General features: G+C 44.2%; 1 protein-coding gene across 1 annotated transcript in view; it reads right to left on the reverse strand.

Moving 5' to 3' along the window:
* Positions 1-17,078: 17,078 nt before the first annotated feature.
* Positions 17,079-27,637, reverse strand: part of LOC139473641 (multidrug resistance-associated protein 1-like) — a 55,740-nt gene continuing 45,181 nt past the window's right edge. The window contains exons 26-30 of the mRNA XM_071256319.1: positions 20,586-20,732; positions 19,797-19,955; positions 19,416-19,582; positions 18,305-18,499; positions 17,079-18,079 (exon numbers count right to left, since the gene is read on the reverse strand). Of these exons, the coding sequence (XP_071112420.1) occupies positions 17,965-18,079; positions 18,305-18,499; positions 19,416-19,582; positions 19,797-19,955; positions 20,586-20,732 (783 nt within the window). The 3' untranslated portion in view covers positions 17,079-17,964. The remainder of the gene's footprint in view (positions 18,080-18,304; positions 18,500-19,415; positions 19,583-19,796; positions 19,956-20,585; positions 20,733-27,637) is intronic.

Here is a 27,637-nt window from a genome sequence, read left to right on the forward strand (position 1 = left end):
AGTACAGGAATACAACCGGATATTCAGGTTTATTTCATACTTCAAAGCAGTGAACATAACACTTGATATTTCACTGCTATGAACATAAGACAGTGATGGAACTATTGTCATCCTGCACCCCGCACCCTGCACCTTCCCTCAAATTGCCTCCCTTTATCGTAAGTGTCTGGGCCGTACACAACCTGTTGACTTTTGACATTGACAAGGCAAAATAATTACAGATGGGTATTTCTGGAGTTAATATCGCTTCATATCGCTTTATTTTCTCTTGAATATGTTTCGTTATTAACCGTAAATGTCTCATGTAACTCGAGACTGTTGGTGTCGCAAAGCGCTATTTTTGTTACCTGACCAGCGTCTATTCTTTCGCTTTCAACAGCTGTCTCGTAGTTTTCAAGCATATGTTTTGTTATAATTGATTAAATTTGTATATAATCATATCTGTATGAATGATACTGAATTTTCGTGGCCATCACTTCTGTTTATATTTTTTACGATTTTGCAAACAGGAAACTACTTTTTTAGTCGCAAATACAATAGGTGGTGAACCGTCCTTGTGTGTTAGGTCGGGAGAATTTACGTTTCTAGGTTTTACATCATCTGTAATGAAACAATTTACCCCTCGGATAGACAACTACACAAAAAGTATATAATAAATAGGATATTCCATGTGTCTTGTGAAATATCATGTTTCTCTCATCTCGTGATGGGGGGGGGGGGGGGGGGGGGGGGAAGGAGATATTTTCACTCGTGACAACGCCAATATATCTCCTTTTCTCCCGTCACTCGATGAGAAAAACATGATAGTTCACCCGACATGTGAAATATCTTCAGGATGCAACTCTATCACTTCACATATCATTTCACTGACTGTAAAGCGCGATACTGCCTTTACTGACCTGTCCTTACACTCAAGTACTAATTTACATGCAGTAACAAATACAGGTTACAACTTTATTCTGATCATCAGGGCGTCCAAGTACATGTTTAGATCACACTTAATCAGTCATATTTATTATCGGAAACCAATAAAATGCTCTGTCGCTACCCGCGATAACAATGCAGGCACTTCACGGCAATATTATTTAATCAACGAGCGTCAACAAGTCACTTCCAATACCCCGACACAAATATTTTCCTATTTCACCTCGCGCATTGTATTTTCTCCAACACTGCATTATCGATCAACCGTGTTTACCAAGTCTTATCCTGGCTCAATCCCCAAACAGTTCGCTTTTACTTCTATCCTAAGATCATGGGGTTCATTTATTCTGCACCTATCAGATGTGATAGTTTATTTAATCCCTCTTAGCTGGTTTCGACCAGGACCCGGTCCGTCTCAGTCATCAGGGTATCCACTTACCCTCCCGGCGTGTCTCCTGTTGACATTCCCCTCCAAGGTTGTGGGGGACATCTGACCCACACTGCTGTTTGATTTTTAAAGCTTTCAAATTTAGGAGCCTCTTGTCGGATTATCCTGCCACCCCAAGAGAGTGTCTTACTGCTGATGTTATATATGACCTTTGTTTTGAAATTGTTTTTCTTACCGTCGCTCTAGCTGAGACTTCATTCACGTTGGGGCCACACATTCTTCATTGAACGTCGCGGGGGAAACATCGTATAGCCTCAGGTGCTTCGCACTCGTCTTAGCGGTTTGGAATTCTGGTGTGGATTTATCATTGACGCCAAATATATTCGTTTGTTTTTCACACTCAACTGGAAGTATGTTTGAACGGATATTCGGATACATATGCTGTTGCTTGCATTCTGATGTCTTCGTTTGAACGAAAAAAGATCGGCTCTATTATATGAGGATTTTCCCTCTAATTCAAAACGAGTCTGTTCGTTGTACTGTGCACAAATAAATAATCTGGAAGCTGCAATGGAATCTAAACGTTCAAATGCATCCTCTGGACCATCGAGTTCGGGAGGGAGGTTCCTCCAGGGAGTGTGGATGAGCAAATGTGAGGGGGGACGTATTGAACGTCTCACAAAGTGGTCTGAAGGTCAGAAGGAGCAGAGGCTAGGGAGCCTTGACAAGCAGGAACACAGCAGGATGGTGAAGATGAACTTGATGAAGCTGGAAGTGCGGGATGAACTCGCAGCCTTGAGGAAGAGTAGACGAACGCCATCGTTGGTACCAACATCTCCTACACAAGAGCCAGCCTCGCCTAGCGTTCCCAGGCAACAGGGTAAAGCTCATGGTTCTTCAAAGAATCGTGGAAGGATTCAGGAGGCTGAATTTCCAAATCCGGGGAAGAAACATCCCCATGGCGTCAAACAGTTAGATGGATATCTGACTCCTAACGTCCGGAGGGACTCTCAAAGTCCGGGTCAGAGCATCAACGGAGAGAAAGGTGCCTGCGTTGTAAAGGCAGGGGATAAAGAGAAGAAAGGCCTCGGTGATACACAGTCGCCCAAACCACCCCATGCTGCTGAAGCACCTGCACACGAGAATGACACTCACAACGGTTATGAAAATGACGTTAGTTGTTCGGAGAATGACATTAATGACATTCAACATCATTCAATATCAATTCTTTCATCAAAGGACGCCAGACCAATTGTTGAGCCGACTTCTAAATTCGTCAGGAAAGTGGGTAGAGTGGAACTAGACAAAGAGACAGTGATGCGCCTGGTTGGAAAGGGTAGACAAGACGGAGTGCCATGATGCTTGTGTTCAGAAGAAACAGTAGAATGATCCAACGACGAGGTGAAACGGGCAGGAGAACTGTCATGTCTATGTCCGTATGTGTATATGTTTATTTCATGATGTTACGTACTAGTGTCTCGCATTACCATGAATGACTCGGTAAGTGTTCAATATATCTATTCATTGTACCCATGAACACGTCTCGTCACACTGCGGTTAAGAGGGGCGTTGATAATGTCATACTGTAATGTACCTCAACAAACACACATATATAAGTAAACATTATCATTACTAAATGTTTGTTTAGATTCACCAACACAATGTTGCTATGTTTTCACAATCAAATATAACAACACAGAATCAACGTTCTGAAAAAGACTTGTTCATCTCGTCGGATCAAGCAAACATCATTGTCTCAACTAAGGCAATTCAAACAAAATATGAGACCAACCATGAGATACGGGACCTTATGGGTGAAAAATCACATTTCGACTTTTTATTATATTTTAAAACTACAATATCTTCGAAACACAGAAATACACTTCACAAGCTTTAACTCTTATTTATTACAGAGATACATTTGGACTCATTTTCCAACGTATAACTGTTAAGTAATAATTGCAGTTTTTGACATGTCAGATGAAATGAAATTAAACATTTACTGAAAGGTTTTGAAATAATGTTTGTATTACATCATGAACTAACGAGAAATAAGATATGTTTGTACAGTCCGCACACAAGGCGATCTTGACTGAAGTATGTTGACGTCAAACGTCTTTATGACGTCATAGCACAACCGTATCCTAGCACCCTTAAGGTCCCTTCTTCTCCTGGAGAGTCACAAATGTAATAATGTCACAGTATGTGTTAGACCCGTATCGCGTCAACGTATATCGAGTCTAGATTAACGAGGTGGGGGCATGAGTCCCTACATCATACAATGTCCTGTCTATGTAACTACAATGTTGGTCAATGTCTTGCAGACACCACGACGTTATTATTGCTATCATTAATATTCTACTTATGTATCATAAATTGTATGGCAGTGCCAACAGCATAGAACGGACGTGACCCATATATTTTATGTATCGTTGCAAGCAAAACGGGTACTTGTCGGATAAAAAGTGTTGTCAAATGTTTGATCTTAACAACCTTGTTCAATCTTATGCTTTCAGGGCCACCTACTTAGTTTCGTAATGATGTTGATTGTACGCGTGCGTGGATGTTGTTTTACACCGCGGTCAGCAGTATTCCAGTATTCACAGTGAACAGTGGGTTGCTGATATTAAAATGAGACTAATGTGCATATTCATAATGCACCAAATCCACACCTAACATGCTAAAAGTGCTACATTATTTACCCCGGTAAATGGATCACTATGCACGCGATTTTTATTATCAGCTCCCTGGGAAGTATAGTACGTGAGTGAATGTTGTTTAAAGCCACAGTCAACAATACTCCACCATGCACAGTGGGTTGCTGATAATAAAAATTATAATAAATATGCCTCTGCGTATTTATAATACGACAAATACAGAGCCTGAAGTACGCTCAAAGTGCTACCCAGGTCAATAGATCAGTATGCACTCGATTTTCATTCTCAGCTCCCTGTGAAGTATACTACGCGACAGAATGTTTTTTAAGCCACAGTCAGCAATATTTAAGCTACGTCGCGATAGACAGTGGGTTGATAGTATTAAAAAACCATTGTAATTCGCCTGAAAACCAATTTCATAATAATATCTTTCGTACCAAACTCGAAAATATGCTTCGTATAAGGGTCCGTAGACACGAGTGGTTATTGCAATCAAGTAAATATTGACAATAACTGTAAATATAAAACGTCAACGCCAGAGAATAACCAGTCTCGACTATCTGCAGAAACAGATTCCATTGGGTGTAAAACAGATTCCATTGGGCGTAAAACAGATTCCATTGGGTAAAAACAGATTCCATTGGGTGTAAAACAGATTCCATTGGGTGTAAAACAGATTCCATTGGGTGTAAAACAGATTCCATTGGGCGTAAAACAGATTCCATTGGGTGTAAAACAGATTCCATTAGGCGTAAAACAGATTCCATTGGGTGTAAAACAGATTCCATTGGGCGTAAAACAGATTCCATTGGGTGTAAAACAGATTCCATTGGGTGTAAAACAGATTAATACGGGTGTAAAAACAGATTCCATTGGGTGTAAAACAGATTGATACGGGTGTAAAACAGATTGATACGGGTGTAAAAACAGATTCCATTGGGTGTATAACAGATTGATACGGGTGTAAAACAGATTCCATTGGGCGTAAAACAGATTCCATTGGGTGTAAAACAGATTCCATTGGGTGTAAAACAGATTCCATTGGGCGTAAAACAGATTCCATTGGGTGTAAAACAGATTCCATTGGGTGTAAAACAGATTGATACGGGTGTAAAAACGATTCCATTGGGTGTAAAACAGATTGATACGGGTGTAAAACAGATTCCATTGGGCGTAAAACAGATTCCATTGGGTGTAAAACAGATTCCATTGGGTGTTAAACAGATTCCATTGGGTGTAAAACAGATTCCATTGGGCGTAAAACAGATTCAATTGGGTGTAAAACAGATTCCATTGGGTGTAAAACAGATTCCATTGGGCGTAAAACAGATTCCATTGGGTGTAAAACAGATTCCATTGGGTGTAAAACAGATTCCATTGGGTGTAAAACAGATTGATACGGGTGTAAAAACAGATTCCATTGGGTGTAAAACAGATTGATACGGGTGTAAAACAGATTGATACGGGTGTAAAACAGATTCCATTGGGCGTAAAACAGATTCCATTGGGTGTAAAACAGATTGATACGGTTGTAAAAACGATTCCATTGGGTGTAAAACAGATTGATACGGCTGTAAAACAGATTCCATTGGGCGTAAAACAGATTCCATTGGGTGTAAAATAGATTGATACGGGTGTAAAACAGATTCCATTGGGCGTAAAACAGATTCCATTGGGTGTAAAACAGATTTCATTGGGCCTAAAAGTCAATATTGTGAGGGAAATTATATGAATGGATCGATGAAAATCAGTGATGACACCAGGTGTTCGCCACAATAAGTTAAGCATTACGAAAATAACCATCATTATATCACTGTTCATTCAACATGGCTGGTTCAATTTGTCAGTTTGTCACAATTCAAAAGTCTGTCGCGTGTGCATGTGTGTGTACGCGTGTGTGTTCATCTGCGAATGGATATATTATTGAGTGCCTGGCCCCATCTGCTCAGGAAGGACATGCTGCACATCAAAACGGGAAACGGGAAATAACAGACTGTATAAATGTATAAAGGCATGTATAAATTATTTAAGACAATCGATAACTAGAAAGTAGAAAAATAAAATTAGAGTTACAATTATAAAGCTGAACATGTCAGTGACGTTACGGTCTTTGGTGAACCCGCATTAAATAATTATCATCCATGAAACAGAACTGAGTCAGAGACGGTCATGGCAATGGAAAGTAGATATACCACATGAAACATCCGTCGTGGACCTCCTCGTGTTCATAAATCCCTGTGTCTACATGATCAAAAACAGGCTTTAGCAGTGTGCAGCTCTGAACGTTATTATCGTGACCAATTTCAGCCTGAACAATGACTTTTGAATGTTTTACGACGTATAATACTTGGAGGATATATTAACCAAGCAACGATCGATGGGTGCATGACGATAACACAAGCAAAACAAGATACGACGGGCATGAAAGTGTTGCGTATTAGCTATACGACCGGGCTTGGGAAAAAAAACAACCATGCTCGCTCGATCAGGCAGTTATGGTATAGGCTGTGGGACAATTAGATATTTGAATTTTGGCAGTTTCTACAAACTGGTATTTAGACAGAACACTGTACCCCTCTGTGATCCTGGAGAAAATTGCAATGACGGTGATTCGAAATATCTGTATCCTTGGTGTCCAAGTTGTAACCATGTGGGTAGCAGACAGACAGACAGACAGATTTATTCGGTAATGTGGGCCACATGGCCTATATTACAATGTCAGTACAATATAAATTTAGTCACGTTTTTCTAGATTTAAATATCTTATACAGGTATACAGAAGTCAGTTTTATTACATCGACATTATTGCAGTTAAGAATATTTGGAAGTGACAGGTAACCGTCATACATATCCTGTAGTTGGGTAATATAATGTTTCCGTAAAGTCTGGTAATAATGACAAGTGAAAAAGACATGGTCTTCGTTTTCAATACAACCCATGTTACAATATCTACATACACTATTTTCATTATCTGAGGGTTTTTGACGTAGTAACTGAACATTAAAATTATGTAAGCTAATCCTAAATTTACAGAAGGTTCTTCTGAGAGATTTATCCTGCAAAGAATCAATACATTTTTCTACATTCAGCAAAGATTTAACATTTGAATAATGAGATAAATATTTGGAAGCAGACAATTTTGCAAACCAATTTTGAAATGCAACGTCTTTCCTGAAATTGATACAAAAAATATTTACATCACCAACATTTTGGTAGTCCCAGACATATGAAAAACCATTAACATATAAACAATTTTTTAAGATCAGTCACCCAACTGTGCTTACCTTTCTCACCTAGCTTTTTAAGGAAGTAATAACATTGTACAGGATATCTATTTGATCCCATGTGCAATAATTTTAGCCAATATTTTATAGCTCTGATCTGACTCTGGACAAACATATAGTGGCGGCCAGTTTCCCCTAAGATAGCTGTGTTTGAGGCATATTTACATACACCAAGAAATATTTAAAATATGAAGTTTGAACTTTCTCTATACATGCAAAATACCTTAGCACCCAAATTTCTGCACCATATAAAAGTATAGGACTTATTTTACAATCAAATATTTTACAAGCTGTGGAGAATGATAAAAATGAATTTTTTTGGAATAAAGTGGGTAGCGTGATCGTTCGTAATGCCGAAGGCTCGAGTTCGATTCCTAACATGGGTACAATGTGTGAAAAACATTTCTGCTGTTCCCGCGGCGATGACACTCAATCACTGAATTCGAAGTTGTGAAATGTAATGAAAACATTCTGCTGTCTGACAAGAAAGGCTATTTGTACGTTCAGTTCAAACCAGGTTGAAGAGACGCAGTCACAGAAGTATTGGCTGGTTGGTTGGTTTGTTGTTTAACGCCGCATTCAGCAATATTCCAGCTATATGACGGCGGTCTGTAAATAATCGAGTCCCGACCAGACAATCCAGTGATTGACATCATGAGCATGGATCCACGCAATTGAGATCGACGACATGCATCAATCAAGTCAGCGAACCTGACCACCCGATCCCGTTAGTCGCCTCTTACGACTAGCACAGTCGCCTTTTACGAAAAGCATGGGTTACTGAAGACATTCTATTCTACCCCGGATCTTCATAGGTTCGTAAACAAATAAAATACTTTTAAATATAAACACGTCAGATAATCAGTTAAATTTGTGATGTTTCTGGACAATATATCATTATTGGTGTGTTTTGTCTGTGATGTTACCATGTTAACTGCAGGAACATGGCAACCGTTCACACATGTTGCTGATCTGAACAATGTCCTAGAGTGTACTAGAGTGTACTTACAATGTTCATACACTCTCGTAAGTAATACAAAAAACATAAACTCAAAATATACTTCACTTTTAATAGGTATTTTTTTTAATCTTTCCTTGATAAACAAATTTGATTCTTATAATATGTCAAGTGTACATTGAAATAGAAAGACGTCTCTGATTATATCTATCAACAGCTGAGTAGTACAATCAACAGGTAGTTGGAGTATTTACTTGAAAAACTGTTATCACGACGTAAAAAAACAAACAATCATAAACACAACCCTTGCTAGACTGGCCCCGTTAGTTGTAATCCGGTTCACGATTGGGCAAACGTTTATTCAACTGTGGGTTTACTGCATTCCATGTTTGATTAGATACGGAACAAACTTTGAAGAGCTAAGGAGAAGTGGTATGTTGTGCTCCGTGTGAAGTGGGCAACCCAGCTCAGCTTCCTCGTGACACTGTTGGGTGAGAAGGGTAGAGCGGCAGGTTTATGTCACACAAGAGCTACCCAATTGTCATAAACAACGGACCGTTTGACATATCCATAGCCCATTGTCAAACAGAACGTGTTGGAGACCTGGCGATGGGCGTGGCACTCGGGGACCGACGCAGATTATGAGTCGTCGTCGGACAATGGATCATAATTTACATTGAAAACACAGATGGCAATAGCAAAAATACACAACAAAGGAATTCATATTTTTCTATACGATCGTTTATATATTACTCGGATTGTTACACAAAACTGATTTTCATAATATGCGAAGTGTAGATTTAAATAGAATCACATACCTGCTTATCTCTATAAATAAATTGAGTAGTATACTTGAACGGCGACAGATGAAATTAACTGGTTAGCAATATGGCACCATATGTTTGTATGTATATAGAAAATAAAGACTGACCATCAAAACTATTTTGCCATTCACAATCTATTTTAAGGTAATTTAACAACATTTCAAACATTTCATTATATTCATATATACATTCAACGTAGACCACATTCTCCACTTTATTCTAACATTCTAACGTTGGTGTATAAATCAGACAAATGAGCGAGTTAGAATTGACGTCATATGGGCATTATATCAGCCCTATGGCGACGAAATCAGAAAAATGAATAATAATTGTACCTCGCATGAATTTTTGGGTTTGTTCAATCTTTATGCGACCCGTGAAGATTCCGGGGTTGAATAGGTCTTCAGCAACCCATACTTGCCGTAAAAGGCGACTATGCTTGTCGTAAAAGGCGACTAACGGGATCGGGTGGTCAGTCTCGCTGACTTGGTCGATACATGTCATCGATCCCAATTGCGTGGATCGATGCTCATGATGTCAATCACTGGATTGTCTGGTCCAGACTCGATTATTTTACAGACCGCCGTCATATAGCTGGAATATTGCTGAGTGCAGCGTTAAACAACAAGCAAACAAAACAAAAAATAATTTTTTATGCTTTTAGTCCGCTTGTTTTTGTTCTTCTGGGTCCAGTAGACAAGGGGTCCGTGCATGGTAGAACAGCGTCAAAGAATTTGGGAACGTGAAATATCTTCATCTTCGAACTCATGACGAACTAAAAGCAATGTCCTCCTGTCTGGATGTGAATCCAATCCAATTCCTCAATGGTATCCTTATGATGAGACGTGTCTGTAGAGGTAGCAGACTAGCCTTCCTGTGTGGCTCCGGGATCAGCAAGGCGGTGGGATAGCCTAGTGGTCAAAGCGTTCGATCGACACGCCGAAGACCCGATCTCGAATCCACTTCATGGGTACAATGCGTGAAGCCCATTTCTGGTGTCCGCCGCCGTGATATTGCTAGAATATTGCTAAAAGCGGCGTAAAACCATACTCACTCACTGGGATCAGCCTGTAAATACCTCATGGTTATTCTCCACCTTTCTGTTGATAGGCATGCGTCAGCATGCAAGAGTTAATGCATTAGACAAAATAATAATACCTGTCAAATACCTATTTTACAAATGGTAAAAAGTAGATTTTCTTCATATAAAGTGGTGTAAATGTTATGTTATTGAAATTAACACCATTACATTTGGTCATTCCTCTGATCAATGTTTTATCATAACCAATTTATTGACAACAAACATACCTTGCAACAGGAGACAAATCGACAAACCCAGAAAGGGATGTGTAACAACTCAATGAACAATGTCAATATCGGGTGTGACCACCATTTGCGTTGATACAGGCGAGGCAGCGGCGGTGCATTGAAGACACTCGATGATTGAAAACAGCTTTGGGATGTTGTTACCAATGTCAAGCAAAGTTTGCTCTAACTGAGTTAATGTTACCTGATGGTTCTGGTCCTGTCGCAGTTCCATCTCATCCCAAACACGTTCTGTCGTGGAGGTCAGGAGGAGCTTGTGCAACAAGTGGGCGGGCATTATCCTGCTGGAACGGGAGGTTGCGTCCCTCCATCAGCACAAAGGGTAAAACATGATCTTCAACGATGTAGTCCCGGTGGCGTATGCCACTCAAATTGCCACGAACGATGGCCATTTCTCTCCCACCCCGAAACTGATGACGTTGAGTAACACAAGCGTCGCTGAAACGTTCTGCTGGACGCCTGTAGACACCTGTATGACCGTCAGAGCTGTTCAGATGAAAACTGGACTCTTGTGAACAGCGTACTGCCCCAATCTTGTCTAAACCTCAGATGCTGTCTACACCGAGCCAGGCGTGCCTGACGGTGACGTGGAAACAAAACAAACCGGGTGCACCGCTGGACGTCGGGGACGAAGGTTGTGCTCCCTCAACCGGTTGCGTCGGTTCTGCCACTATTTGGTTCAACCCAGGAATTGTCCGCGCTGTAAATGTGGTAGTTTGGTATCGACTCCGTAGATGCACCAACTGGATATGGTTGTCGTGTTGACACGTCGACGACCGGCCTGTGGCAAGTCATGAATGTTGTCCTGCTGAGGAAAACATCTCCAAATAGATGATATTGTGTTTCGAAAAACATTAAACTGTCTGGCAACCGATTGTTAAACAATCATTGTGTGCTGTTCATATTTAAACATCACTTGTGGTAGTATCTTGCTTCCAAAACACATGCAAACATCCAAATTGTGAGCCATGCAGTTGTGAATCACGACCTTAAAGTCGAGGAGATATCTTCATGAATATGTATTAAAAGATGCATTATTTAATTTCGGAATACAATGCATGTTTACTCAATTCAAAAGGAAACGCACCCCCAAAGTATGGACGTCGGCAATTGAGATGTGTTGCTGGTGGATCGTGTGTGCTGACACAGGTCTGTGGTGGGTTCCAACTGTCTGTCTGCCAGTAGTTAACGCTGGTAGGTGGCGTTACTTAAGCGAGAACGGGCGATAACCCTTTCTTCACGTAACGACGTTACAAGTTGGCGTCCGATCTTTGGGCAATCCTTGGCAAAAACTTTGTAGATCTTAGTGGGGTGAGCCTGTAGATCCCTCGCTACTTGTGTGGTCACCTCAACTTCAGTAATGCCCGATTGCTTATGCCTGTTCCGGTCATGGTTCATTCCGAGGTAATCAAAGAACTGACGTACGTTTGTTGTTACGTTTCGCTTCTTTGGGTACCTTCAACACCGAGCAGTTAATTTTCACATTATACGTGTGCATGTTTTTCTCAGCACGTTCTAGCCGGTTCACGAAATGAAAAGTCTATATGTTCAGTGTTTGAATCCGAAAACGAGTGGAACGTTTCTGGACATTATTCCATCTATGGATGTCTCTTATTGTGTAAATAAATAACTGTTATGGATATTATTGAGATCAGAAATATGCCACATGAGATTTCCGTTCATTTGGAACTTGGTAAATTTGTAACTTTGTATGAAGCACAGTTACTTTTTTCCGTTAGTATTTCATACAAAACTTGGAGACACGACTGTGGTGTAGTGATGTAGAACCTTCGGCGTGATTGCTGGTCTTTTCCGTTACACTGAGCCCATACCGGGAGCGAGGGGTGAATGTTCTGTGTTAGATGCCGTTTCTCAAAGTAGTTTCTCCACGAGCTTGCCTTGTGAGATAACGGTCCGTATCTCTCAAACATCTTCAGGATATCTGCTGGCGGTAAAAATGGAAGACCTTGAGGACGTTGTTAGCTTCCCTATAGGCATTCTAAACGTACTTGAAGAAATAGTACTGTGTATATATGCAACATATATTGATTAAATACATTACAGAGCGATTCATTTAGATCTCTACATTAATATAAGAAAATGTTCCATCTCGTGTCAGTTTTTTTTCCTAATCACCTTGGTCAGGTGGAACAGACTCCTCCCACTCGGACCTAATCACCAATATCAGGTGGAACACTCCTCCCACTCGGACCTAATCGCCTGGATCAGGTGGAACAGACCCCTCCCACTCGGACCTAATCGTCTGGGTCAGGTGGAACACTCTTCCCACTCGGACCTAATCGCCTGGGTCAGGTGGAACAGACTCCTCCCACTCAGACCCAATCGCCTGGGTTAGGTGGAACAGACCCCTCCCACTCGGACCTAATCGCCTGGGTCAGGTGGAACAGACTCCTCCCACTCGGATCTAACCGCCTTGGTCAGGTGGAACAGACTCCTCCCACTCGTACATAATCACCTGTATCAGATGGAACACTCTTCCCACTCGGACCTAATCGCCTGGGTCAGGTGGAACAGACCCCTCCCACTCGGACCTAATCGCCTGGGTCAGGTGGAACAGACTCCTCCCACTCGGACCTAATCGCCTGGGTCAGGTGGAACAGACTCCTCCCACTCAGACCCAATCGCCTGGGTTAGGTGGAACAGACTCCTCCCACTCGGACTTAATCCAAACTATTTGAGAAGCTCGGGAAGATGGGTTAATTGCTGTTGGTGTCCCCCTCGTTGTTCAGGATTGATGAACTCCTGATGAACTTGTTCAACCATGTGTGTCCTGGACCTGTAAAACACTTGAGGTTGACAGTGTCTTCCTTGAACGTCTCCCCTCACTGACGCTTGATGTTGTCTGAAAACCATAAACATAAAATGCACACATAAAATCCACACAAGGTTTTATACATTTGTCATAGTTCTGAATACTATATTATTAATCCATAATCATAATGGTCATATTTCAATAATACGTTTTATATTTTCTCAATATTTTAACTAGCGAAAGCTGAATACATGTCTTAACACAATGTTAGTCTCTAGCTGACCGTCACAAATCAGTGACTCTGGATTATGCTGTCAAGCTGCTTGGGTTATGCCCCAAACATACATGCTGTTCATGGCCGGGTGAACCACCATCTTAAGTTGATTATTGTCAGCCAAATAGGATAACAAAGACTATTTAGTTGCCAGTGCACTCTGTAACTAACAAATAATTGCAATTAATACACCAGACATTTGACAGATTTAGATTACAGCTGCAATACTAGGTACCTAACACATTCTACAGAAGGCCTGAGTCCCAATATATTCACCGAGTTCAGTGGTAGATCTTTCACTCTGCCACGAATAAAGACTCCAAGGGACTCAACAACCTTCTCTCTGTTTTAAGGTGACAGTCAGGTCATTGTGGTCATTGTGACGTAGCAAACGGGACCATGCCCAGACAAGCCAAAACGGCCCCCAGACAAGCTGTCACTTTGAATTTGAATAGTTTGAAACAGTGTCTCAAGAAAAGGGAAGAAAGATCATATTACCAACATGACGTATATGAACCCATATTATTCCCGTGTTTCTTTTCCCCTTCTGTGATCAGTCGTAGAGTATGGTAAAGACGTTTTCAGGGATGCTGCTGTGGGCGCCTTAATGATGGTGTCATCTCAGATGAAGTGCTCCTGCTTTTCTACTAGTGGTTGATGCTGCTGCTAAGTTTATTCCAGAAATACCTTTCTATCGGTCTCCAGTGATGTCATCGTGATCAGAGATTTCTTTATGGTTGGTGAGGGCGTTTGAGTCAAGACGTATTTGTAATGCGGCATGTGTCATCTCATCAACGGATCAACATTGCATCTAACAACGGCGTATATATATTTCAGAAAATATTGTGCTAATTATAAATTTCCCTTTGAGGTGACAAAATTATCAGGAATATAACACTTATCCCGTAGACCACTGAGGCAAACCACAGGTGAATTTAGTTGTAAATATAGCTCAACAGCTGCATAAAGTACAGAAGTGTTCCGAGCTTATAATTGGCATATATGGCCAATATACGCTGATGCCCGGAAAGTTATAAATGTGCTCTCCGCGCTCATAAACAAAACCCTCAAAAAGCTTGGGAAAGACCACATTAGACTATATGTTTTCATGAGCTGCCTTAAATTCCATAAGGTATCAATAAGGCATTTATGTGAAAGTATACGGTACATTGCATTGAATGTCAACTAGCTTTTCGAAAGAAAATAATTTCCCATTGCCAGGGTAATTTACTTTATGTGGTTTCAATGACAAACCGGTCTAAGCGACTATAAACGAAAGGCCCTCGATGTCCGAATGATTTAGAGACTGTCATCCTGAAATTCCCATATACTATGTATTGATGTAAGTAGCCAGATGTTTATATGTAGGTAATGTAGAGTCAACTGTGTCTTGAGATTCCCACTAGGTCACTACGAGCCGAGTACTGCTGAAACTAGAAACCGAGTACTGCTGAAACTAGGAACCGAGTACGACTAACACTAGGAACCGAGTACTGCTGACACTAAGAACAAAGTACTACCGACACTGCAAACCGAGTACCGCTGACACTACGAACCGAGTACTGCCGACAGTACGAAACCGAGCACTGCTAACACAATTGACGGGGCACTGCTGACACTACGTACCAAACACTGCTGAAACTGGGAACCGAGCACGGACCGAGCACTGTTGACACTAACCGAGCAGTGCTGACACCACGTACCGAGCACTGCTGACGCCACCAACTGATCACTGATGACACTACGAACTGAGCAATGCTCTCACAAGGACAGACGATTGCTGACACTACGGATCAAGCACTGCTGACACTACGAACTGAGCACTGCTGACACTGCGCACCGAGCACTGCTGACACCACAAACCGAGCACCGCTGATGCCACCAACCGATCACTGATGACACTACGAACTGATCAATGCTCTGACAAAGACAGACCATTGCTGACAATACGGATCAAGCACTGCTGATACTACGAACCGAGCACTGCTGACACTAGGAACCAAGCGCACCTAACACTACGGACAAAGCACTACTGACACTAAGAACCGAGCATCGCTGACATCAGGAACTGAGCAATGCTGACACTACGGACCAAGCACACCTGACACTACGAACCAAGACCTGCTGGCACTATTAACCGAGCAACGCTGACACTTTGAACCGAGCACTGCTCTCACAAGGACAGACCATTGCTGATACTACGGTTCAAGCACTGCTGACACTATGAACCGAGCACTGCAGACACTACAGACCAAGCACTGCTGACACTAGGAACTGACCACTCCTGACACTATTAACCGAGCACTGCAGACACTACAGACCAAGCACTGCTGACACTATTAACCGAGCACTGCAGACACTAAAGACCAAGCACTGCAGACACTACAGACCAAGCACTGCTGACACTACTGACCAAGCACTGCTGACACTATTAACCAAGCACTGCATACACTAGGAACCAAGCACTGCTGACACTTCAAACTGAGCACTGCTGACACTACGCATCAAGTACTGCTGACACTACAAACTGAGCACTGCTGACAGTAGGAACCCATCACTACGGACACTATGAACGGAGCACTGCTGACACTATTATCCGAGCACTGCAGACACTACAGACCAAGCACTGCTGACACTACAGACCAAGCACTGCTGACACTAGGAACCAAGCACTACTGACACTACAAACAGAGCACTGCTGACAGTAGGAACCCATCACTACTGACACTATGAACGGAGCACTGCTGACACTATGAACCAAGCACTGCTGACACTAGAAACCAAGCACTGCTGACATTAGGAACCCATCACTACTGACCCTATGAACGGAGCACTGCTGACAGTAGGAACCAAGCACTACTGACACTACAAACAGAGCACTGCTGACAGTAGGAACCAAGCACTACTGACACTACAAACAGAGCACTGCTGACAGTAGGAACCCATCACTACGGACACTATGAACGGAGCACTGCTGACACTATGAACCAAGCACTGCTGACACTACGAAACAAGCACTACAGAGCACAGAAGCCTCGGATCTCACCTGGATGTATATATCCCATTATGTGTCAGTTGAAACAAATGTTATATTTGACATCACACTTCTTCAGTAATGTACAGATTCTAGCACTTTTGGGGGGTTGAGTCACACCTGGAATTCATTCGAACCCACACTGCCAGAGAGAGGCACCTAATCCCAAGCACACAAAGTCAGCGACTTACCCACTCAACCAAAGAGGCTTCAACAAAAATGAAAGTCCAGCCACTGGTAGTCTACATCACATACTTTGCGTACCCCTCTGACAAATGTAAATTCACTGAGAAAGTGTTATCCCAAATATACCATTTGTTAAATTTGACCACTTTCTAAATGGCACAGTGTGTTCACATATACCGGTTGTTTGACTGAGATCTCACCTGGATGTCTACAGCCTGCTGCCATTTTAATCGGGGCAGAATTTTCTTGTTATCACTCTTGAGATCAAGAGTGTTTAAGAAGGACAGAAACTACATATATTACTATAACCTACAGTAAGTTTAAAAAAAGAAATTATAATCTGGGGTACTGTCGTTGTAAATTCGCCTAGGTCATCGAAGGCCTTTATTTCTAATATTTATGTCCATAAAACAAGAAAAAAATGGTCTGGTATATTTTTTATCCCAAACACACTGAATATACAGATATAATCAGAATACAAAATCGGATTTTAATGAGACTGAGTGGACAATAAAAGGTCCACATATAGCACCAACAGAAAAATCTGACAAGACTGACAATGCTATATATCATCTTGCTTCTCATCATTCTCATCATGTGTTCCTGGTTGTGGTTTTTCACAGAACAATTCATCACATCCAAAAGGCAGTGTACAGAGTGATCTATGACAAGCTTGATAACATCTGCTGACTTCCTTCTATGCAGTGTCATGAGGGGAACTATTCCTCACCACCAGCTGACAGTTACAGCACGACCTCATGGTAATAAATGCATGTCCAAACTGTTTGCTTCAGTTAGCATCGATATAGGCACTTCAGGACACGACTGTGCATCACCTTGAAACATCACATAACATTCAGCGTCCTTGAAGATATTTTACCCTTGGAAGTCCTTGGTATTTTGTCCATACAAATAGATTTCATGCTGACTCACATATATATGGAAAGTTTTAAATAACTTCATTTACAGAAAGTTTTCAAACAAGTGTCATAACATTTGTCACCATCAGTGACAACAATTGTTTTAATTCCTATGGATACTTATTCAGACCAGAAAACCAGAAAGGCAAGATCTATATCTGATGTATATCCCTGTGTTTGTCCTGCACCATTCGTGGTGGTCTATATCTGATGTATATCACTGTGCTTGTCCTGCATCCTTTGTGGTGGTCTATATCTGATGTGTATCACAGTTTTTGTCCTGCATCCTTTGTGGTGGTCTATATCTGATGTATATCCCTGTGTTTGTCCTGCATCCTTCGTTTTGTTCTATATCTGAATTATATCACTGTGTTTGTCCTGCATCCTTTGTGGTAGTAGTTCATATCTGATGTCCGTCACTGTGCAAGTCCTGCATCCTTGGCCATTTTGCAGAAGATGCTGTTTGGTTGCAGCAGGAGATTCTGTGGACTGTCGTATTCTACTACACAACCTTGTTCTAGCACCAGAATCCTGTAAACATACACAGGGTATTTTATGGTGCATTCATTTAATGACAAGGGTACCAAAACAAATGTATCAATAAATGTAATATAGTATGTACTGATCATAAAGTCAACCAAAAAATGCATTCAGCGTGAAAATTTCCAGAGATTTTAAGATGGCCATACACAGATTTTGCATTACGGCAAGACAAACACAATAAATTTAGTTTTAGTTTAAATCCAAATAAATCACCTGTCATAGTCCATGACAGTGTTGAGTCTGTGGGCGATGGTCAGCACCGTGCAGTCCTTGAACTCTGACCTGATGGTCTGCTGGATCAGGTCATCCGTTTCCATGTCAACAGCTGCGGTAGCTTCGTCAAGAATCAGGATCTTTGTGTTCCTCAGCAGAGTCCGGGCCAGACATACCAGCTGTCTCTGTCCAACACTGGAAACATGATTGTCATAATGGTGAGTAACGGGCAAGATGGTGCTCTACTTCTGGGCCAGACACACCAGCTGTCTCTGTCCAACACTGGAAACATGATTGTCATAATGGCGTAACTAAGGCAAGATGGTGCTTTACTTCTGGGCCAGACACACCAGTTGTCTCTGTCCAACACTGGAAACATGATAGTCATAATGGCGTAACTAAGGCAAGATGGTGCTTTACTTCTGGGCCAGACACACCAGTTGTCTCTGTCCAACACTATTGTACAAATCAAAATAGACAATTGCATCCGACATCATTTTTGTCCCTGATACATCATTTTTTTAAAATGCCCTCCAAATGTCTACCATAATGCTTTTTAAAAGTTTACTGAAGCCTTGAATGTTGAAACTTTGTTCAAACAACTTCTGAAAAAAGAATTCCTGAAGGTATCTAAACCATTTACACACATACATTCTTGGTACGTATATCAGTCACAGATATATCTATCTGTTTTTGATTATCTATTCAACTGCATGTATTATTTTGCATTGTGCATGGTGAGATTGGTGACTCTTATCCCTAGGGTGTGTGAATCCTTGGGAGTGATCTGTACAATACACTGTGGAGTGTGTTACATATCACTGAGCATGAGCTGCCTCTGTGCTGTAGTGGAGAGAGCATCTGACCTCAAAAGATACTTATATTTACCCTGCCTGGTTCTTGGCATTCAAGATATAAACCAAGGTCTGATCTGCCCGGAGACAGTATAATGTGTCTGAGTGGTGTATCCATGTTAAACTGCGGCATGGTATCTCAGTGGGCCACACATGGTGTGTCTGGGCACTGTATCAATGAGCATGGTGCATCAACAACGCACAGAGTTTGGCATGAAGACCCAGTATAATGGTCAAAGAAATATATATAATCTTACCTGAAGTTTTCTCCATCCTCCCCACACTCGTGGTGAATGGTGTCTGTCAGTGTCAGTACGAACTGCTTCAGGTGAGCCTGCTCTAGAACCATCCACAGCTGCTCGTCACTGTACTCACTGAAGGGGTCAAGGTTGGAGCGCAAACTTCCAGTAAATATCACAGGGTCCTGAAATTAGACCAGTGTCAGAAAGAAATTACAGGATAAAGAAAAGAAAATTTTTGTCACAAGCACTGATAATATTTTTCCTGCAGCAGCTTTAGGTGAAATCTTGTTATCATGGATTCAAGCAAATGGCAAAGGACAAAAAACAAAGGACCAAACCCTCAAGTTTGTTTGAGTTGAAATAGCCACAGTCTAAAAAATATTTATAATTTCTTACCTGGGGAAGAATTGTGAGTTTGCCTCTGAGATCATGAAGTCCAAGAGAGTTGATGCTCACTCCATCAATCATTATCTGCCCTTCCGCTGCCTCGATCAGCCGAAACAGTGACAAGGTCAGAGATGACTTCCCCGCACCTGTCCTGCCCACAATGCCCACCTGGAATACACAAGATATTATGAAAACTTTTTCTGTGGATATTCTGAATGGTGTCAAAATAAGACAAACATTGGTATTTTGACCAAGATTTTGCCTCTTTGTTTGTGTGTTTGTTTTGTTTGTTTGTTTGTTTATTGTTAGACGCCACACTCAGCAATAGTCCAGCTATAAGACGGCGGTCTGTGAATAATTTAGCCTGGACCAGACAATCCAGTGATTGACATCATGACCATCGATCAATGCAATTGTGATAGGATGACATGCATCAACCAAGTCAGCAAGCCTGACCACCCAATCCCATAAGTCGCCTTTTGTGACAAGCATAGTCGCCTTTTAGGGCAAACCTGGGTTGCTGAAGACCTATTCTACCCCAGATTTTTACGGGTCAACTTTGTCCTTGAATCCCCACAGGTTTACATCTACAGTAATAAACTGCATATCAAAATTTTCAACAAATATATGTAAAATGTTACGTATATATATTGAACATTTAGATTACAACGTCTCCAATATTGTCAACTTGAAATGTCCTGTCTCTTGGTCTTAATAGTGTTCATAAATCTCGTTTTGTAAGAATTTAATTTAGTCCTGAAAGTCAGTTTGAAGACTGCAAGTGTAGCTGTTGCTGACCTTTTCTCCAGGGTTGACAGTGAAACTGATGTCCTTTAAGATGAGGTCCATCCCAGGTCGGTAACGTGTGCTGTAGCTGTCAAAGGTCACCTCTCCTACACGAGGCCAGTTGTGTGGAGGCCTTGTGTCTTCAATATGTGCTGGAGCCTTAGGAAAACATACCATCCTACATGTAAGACTCCATACCAGAACAACTGATTCCCATAGCAATGGCACATTCCTGTCTCTGGTAGCTATAACTATGGATTCAGCACAATGGTTGCAGGTTATACTTATGACTGAGTAAATTAGGAATATGGTGCCGAAAAACCAAGAAACCATATCAGGTGATTAGAACCTATGGCCATACTTTCCTGGCAAGCCTAAGAGATGCAGCTCTGCACCATTAATTGCTGCAGCTTCGATGAATTAGCCACATCTTTCCCAAAGCCAAAGAATAAACATGACTTGAAAGATATTTTTACAAACTTGTAGAGGTTATGAATTCTCTGATGAAATCCTCCTTGGGGCACTTATTGCATTTTCCCGGCTCAAGAAAATCTACATGACATAGTTGTAACCATTTTCCTTAATAAAAATTGTTACCACACAAAAAACTTTGTTTTTGTATGATATACGACCACCCTTACGGGGCCTCACCCTCCACGGCGCGTCACGCCAAGGGAAGCAACTCTCACCCAAATCACTTTCCATATGTCTAATGCTGACGGAATGTGGGGAGGCGGGTGGCCGTGCCCCAAGGAGGATTTCATCAGAGAATTCATAACCTCTACAGGTTTGTAAAATTCTCTTTCAGATTAAATCCTCCTTGGGGCACTTATTGCATCAAGATAGACTCCTAAAGATAATCTAGGAAGTGGCATCCGTCAGCAACAAGCGTGCATAAATACATCGTATTTTGATTATTTCAATGAATAAACAAGAGTTCTATAAATGGAACCAACCTTATCGTGAGGCACCACCGTCGAAAGGCGGGGGCTGGAGACAGGGCGTTATCGACCATACACAATGAAAAGAGCCATTCTTTGTGGCTTATCATATCGAGAACTTGAGACACACACACCCCCCACACCCCCCACTTTTTTGAACAAGTGATATTGGGGGCACAGATCACGAGAGACTATAAACCCGCACAGAGCTAGGCCAGAGGGTCCCCGTAAATCGAAGGAGTGCATGTGCAAATACGATGATTATCGAGGAGTAATGGCTGGTATTGTATCGACCGTAGAAGATAAAATCCGGACCGTTACTGAGCAGTGTTATAACCGGTCCGGGCGGTCTAAAATCTCGAAGGCTCAATCGGCTAGAGATGTAGGACTTTGCCCAGTTCGGAGAACTGACTGACCAAACCGAGCACGCTCGCTTGTGTGTTTGTCGAGTTGGTAATGTTTGATGAACGTGCTCGGCTGGCTCCAAATAGCCGCGGAGCAGATCTCCTCAATGGGCAGAGCCGCGGCATACGCTTGTGTCGTAGCCACTGCTCTAACCGAATGAGCCTTTAACTTGGTAGGGGGGTCCCTGCCTTGAAGTGTGTACGCCGTACATATAGTAGAGACTATCCACCTGGAGATAGTTTGTTTGCTCGCAGGTGAGCCAGCCTTCCTACCGCCATAACAGCAAAATAGTTGATGATCCTTACGGATACCCTTAGTTCTGCTGATATAGGACTTAAGGGTCCTGCGGACATCCAAGACATGAGCATGTCTTGTAGTGGTCCCCGACGAAGAAGGCTGTAAAAGAGCAGGTAGCTCAATAGGAGCCGTCACGTGGAAGGCGTGTGCGACCTTAGGACGGTAAGAGCCGGCAGGCGAATACTGACCCTGTCCCGGTGAAAGACAGTTAGTTCGGGATCGGCTGACATTGCGTGAATGTCGCCTACCCGTCTGCCGGACGTTACCGCCACAAGGAATGCCGTCTTCCAGCTCAACAGCTGAAGAGAGAGAGACGACAGATCCCGAAAGGAAGGACCGGACAGCCAATCAAGAACGATTGACAATTCCCAAGGGGGACTGATCAGCCTGACAGGCGGTCGGATCCTGTCCACACCTGCTAAAAAACGCTGCACTAATGGGTGCGCACCCAAAGTGCCCCGTCGACGGGGACGTGAAAGGCAGCGATAGCTGTAGAGTACCCCCGGACTGTCGATGCGGCCAGGCCGACATCTAGTCGCGACTGGAGGAACTCAAGTACGGCTACGAGATCTGCAGAAAAGGGATCTTCTATCGACACACCAGCGCGCATAGCAGGCCCATCTATCCTCGTACTGAACGTTTGTCGAATCCCTCCGCGAAGCCAGTATTGTGTCTGCAACTCGTGCAGGAATACCGCTCTCCTGGAGGCGATTCCGGACAGTGGCCAAGCCACCCACTGAATCCTGGGATTTGGGTGGAGGGCCTCGTTCTGGGATAGGAGGTCCGGTCGTAAAGGTAATAGAACAGGAGGCTGAGCCAGAAACCTGAGTATGACTGGAAACCAACTCTGCGCCGACCAAAGGGGTGCCAGGAGCACAAGTAGTCGCGCAGGCTGAGTGGCTAGCTGAGACAGGACCTTGGAAATCAGAGGTACTGGGGGGAATGCCCACAGAATTCTGTCCGTCCAATCTAGCTGGAAGGCGTCCGGTGCCACCGACCTCGGGTCGGGGACTCTGGAGCAGAACGTTGGTGTCTGGTGATTCACCCCAGACGCAAACAGATCCACCTGGAACGACCCGTATAACTGGGAGATAATCCCGAATATCCCCGGGTCGAGCCTCCACTCGTGAGGAGCGAGGATCCGGCGAGACAGAGCGTCCGCACGGACGTTGTCTACGCCCGGGAGATAAACAGGTAGCACCCTGATAACGTGTGAGTCGCACCATAGGAGGAACTGCCACGTCTCTTGGAGAAGCGACGGAGACACCGTTCCCCCCTGCTTCCGGATGTAAGTCATCGCCGTTTGGTTGTCCATCTCTAGACGCACCACTTGGCCACGAAGCAGATCCAGGAAGCGTTGGAACACCAACCTGACCGCTCTCAGTTCTAGCACATTGATATGCAGTTTGATCTCCTGCTGGGACCATAGTCCCGAGGCAGTGTGATCGTTCAGAACGCCTCCCCAGCCGGAGAGTGACGCGTCTGTTTGAACTGTGAGAGACGGCACGGGAGTGTCGAGGGGGAGCCCCCGGGACAGATTCCCGACCTCGGTCCACCACTGAAGGTGTGCATTGAGCCAATGCGGAGTCTCGAGAACAGTCTTGAGATCTTCCGAGTTCACCCAAAGTCAACGGAGCGCTTGTTGAATGGGTCTCATTCTCAAGCGCGCCCGCCAAACCACATCCACTGTCGCCGCATTGTTGCCCAGTAACTGGAGCCATGTACGAGCAGTGTGACTGGCGGACAGAAGGAACTGGGAAGTAACACTTCTGACCTTGGTAATGCGATCTTGTGACAGAGATACAAGTCCGCTCACCGTGTTGAAATTCGCCCCTAGGAAGACTAGATTCTGAGTAGGGCTCAGATCTGACTTCTTGAGATTGACTATCCACCCTAGAGTGATCAGAATATCTATCACTTGTTGTGTAGCTATCTGACTCAGGGATTGCGATAGAGCTCTTAGTAACCAGTCGTCGAGGTACGGATGGCAGAACCGACCTTTTGACCAGGCCACTTGGGCGGGAATCAACATCAGCTTGGTGAACACCCTCGGGGCCGTAGCGATCCCGAATGGTAGAACCCTGAACTGATAACACCTCCCGTCGAAAGAAAACCTGAGGTATTTCTTGAACTCGGGGTGTATGGGTATGTGGAGATAGGCGTCTTTTAGGTCTATTGACGTTAGCCATTCTCCGGTCTCGACAGCTGAGATCACCGAGCGCAGTGTCTCCATCCTGAAGGACGGTACCTCTATAAGTTTGTTCAGCCTTCTCAGATTGAGAATAGGCCTGAACCCTCCGTCTTTTTTGGTGACTAGGAAATATGTCGAGTAGAAGCCCTCGCTTTCCTGTCCCACGGGAACCGGTCCGATCGCAGCCTTCATAAGAAGTGCGTCGACCTCGGCACGAAGGAATTCCGCCTTCTCTAGGGTAGCAGGCACCGGAGTGTGCTTTATCCCGGAGAAGGGGGGGCGGATGATGTTTCCACCGAGGCAAATGGCCATCCCTTAGAGTGGACAGGGTCCAGGGATTGGATGTGACTGTCTCCCATTCCTGCAGGAATAGAGCCACTCGGCCGCCTACGGGGACATCCGGCTTGAGGCAGTGGACCCCGGCTGTCGGCAGTTCGATAACATGCGACCGTGGGTCCGCCCGGGGCACTTCGGGCGCTAATGGGAACCCGATGGGTTCCTGGCCCCGCGAAAAGGCTGCTGGCCTCGACCAGCTGCCCTGCCCCGGCCCCTGCCTCTCTTGCTCCTCCCGGCGCCCTTACCTGAAGGAAGCGGCTGCTTCCAAGCAGGTGCAGACTTCTGACCCGGCGCATCAGCGTAGGAGGAAGCAAGTGGAGAGGTCCGCTTACGCGGTTTAACGCATGGTACCTCCAACAAGGCCTTAGAATCCTTGATGGAGGCATACAACTGTGCGGCCTCTCGGACCACCTGCTGAGCCCCAGGGAAGAGGGTGGCACCCATCTTATATGGCAAAGCAAGAAGATCCTGGCATCCTAGCGTCCCTCGCAAGATGACTATGTACCTCCGTAAGTTGCGCGGCCAACTCCGAAGAGTCGGCCGGCCCCTCTCCCGCTAACTCCCTCTGTACGGCCGACAGATAAGCGGAGTGTACGGACACCAAGAGCTGCTGACATGCGTTACGATATTGCTCCTCGAAGCAAACGTAAGCAGCCTTCAGCTCCGTACCGCACGCGGGAAAGGGTGGCAACCGCCGGCCCTGCTTGACCTTAGCCAAGTTGGGGGTCGAAGACCCCCCCAGGGTTACGGAGGTCCAGACGCATTCGTCCACCACCAGTACCTCAAAATCACCATCCTCTGCTAACGGGTACCGCTTAATAAGTTCGGGCAGGTCGAACTTCCTGCGGGCACCCGACAACAGAGGGTTGATGACTTCATGCACCAATGAGGACAGAATACGGAGCCGCACCTGGGGCGACTTGCTCGGAGCAAAAGCGTCCCCCGGAAGGCGGAACTCAGTCGGATCCGACTGGGGCATGGGCGCAGCCACCTGAGGCAGTACCTGGACAATCTTGTCCCGTACATGCCTCAACGAGGAAACGAAGGAAAATATTCCCGAGGTCTCCGAGTCGTCTCCCCCCTCCTCCATCCACTCCTCCTCTCTCGATTCCGAGCCGAAATTAATCGACTCTTCCCCGAGAGAAGAGGCAGACGAAGTCGGAAGGGGATGCCCGAAGGCCTGGGCCTTCGCATCCCCGGCCCAAAGCCGAGTCCCTGTCCCGAGGTGCCGGGGGTTCAAGGGAACCCACCTGGCTCTGGGCTAGAAATCCGCTAGAGGAAGCCTCGGCCTCGGAAGAGGCGTCTGGCTCCGCTAGGGAGAACTGTGCATCGGTAGTGAACGGGCCAGTGCCCGCCACCCCTCCGCTGGGGAGCGACCTCGAGCCGGCGCAGAAGCCCGGTCTGAGATCGTCCCCGAGACCAAGTGGCCTGCCTCGGCCGACGCCGGGCATATCACAAGGTCTCGAAGCCGTGTCCGGCGCCGACAACGGGGAAGGCTCGGTCCGCATCTCCTCTCGGAGCTGAGACTTTACCTCCTCCATCATCGACGCCATCTGCGACCTCAACAAGGCAGAGATGTCTGCCAAAGACGGTGCAGGAGAGGGTGCAGTGATTGTGACGGGGACCCTAGAGCCTTCTCCCCAGGCCCCCGGGGAGGGAGCGGTGAAGACAGTCTCAGCTGCTTTTTTTCCCTTTCTTACTTTTTTAGAGGGGGAGGGGGGGGTCTTTGCCGATCTAATGTCCAACCCCGCCTTCAATAGACCCTTAAAGTGTAAGAGGTCCACATTTCTCTTTTTCTGCGCCCGTGGTGTGAATGCAACACAGATCGGGCATGACCCATCGTCATGCCCGTCTTCGGCCAAACACTTTATGCAAGTATCATGCCTGTCTTGGGGGGGGGGAATCGAAGCCGAGCACCCCGTACACAGTTTGAAGGTCTGTAAAAAAGACCGTAATTTTTGAGTTTGGCGGGAAGGGTAATAAAGTGTATCAGTGCGATTGAAAGATCGGAAAGATACGCGCATAAATTGTGTAACTAGAAGCAAAGGCGTAATTTAGAATGCGATTGGTAACGCGATACTAATAGCCAATGTCGTAGTATAATTATAACACCAAAGTGGGCGTGTTACGCGCGAAGGTGTAAAAAACCGTAAAAAAGGTAAGTGTAATTTAAAAATAATTAACACACCACCTTGGGTTTATTAAAGGAAAAGATTGTAGGCTAAAGCCCGATGATATAACATTAAAAAACCCAAGCCGTTTTTGATGGCCCTGGTGTTACATGTATCATACGTGGCACTACAAAATGGACGCTACGACAGCCTTTGTTTCAAAGGTATCGTACACGTGTCATATAATTACAACTTTATAACTTTACAATGCGAGGTATTACGCCTTTGCATGAAAGAAATGTACCATACATACAGTTTGGTCTGCCATGGTTCTTGTACGAACGATTATCTTGTACTTTGTTTTGTCTTGAAAAAAACAGCACGTCTGTCTTTGTCAGATGACATAAGGAAAGTGATTTGGGTGAGAGTTGCTTCCCTTGGCGTGACGTGCCGTGGAGGGTGAGGCACCATAAGGGTGGACGTATATCATACAAAAACAAAGTTTTTTGTGTGGTAACAATTTTTATTAAGGAAAATGGTTACAACTATGTCATGTAGATTTTCTTGAGCCAGGAAAATGCAATAAGTGCCCCAAGGAGGATTTAATCTGAAAGAGAATAAAGGGTGACCAAGGGCTAAGGTAGTAAACTTGGGAAGCCCAAAAATATTATGGAAGACATTCTTTGAAGCTATTACATCCTATGGAATCAGGTGGTCAGACTCATTGACTTGGCTGATCGATTTCATCATATCACAACGTTTAGATTAATGCACATGATGTCA

Source organism: Haliotis cracherodii, unplaced genomic scaffold (assembly GCF_022045235.1).
Source record: "Haliotis cracherodii isolate W230 unplaced genomic scaffold, xgHalCrac1.p SCAF_3, whole genome shotgun sequence".
In the NCBI taxonomy this organism is placed as follows: domain Eukaryota; kingdom Metazoa; phylum Mollusca; class Gastropoda; order Lepetellida; family Haliotidae; genus Haliotis; species Haliotis cracherodii.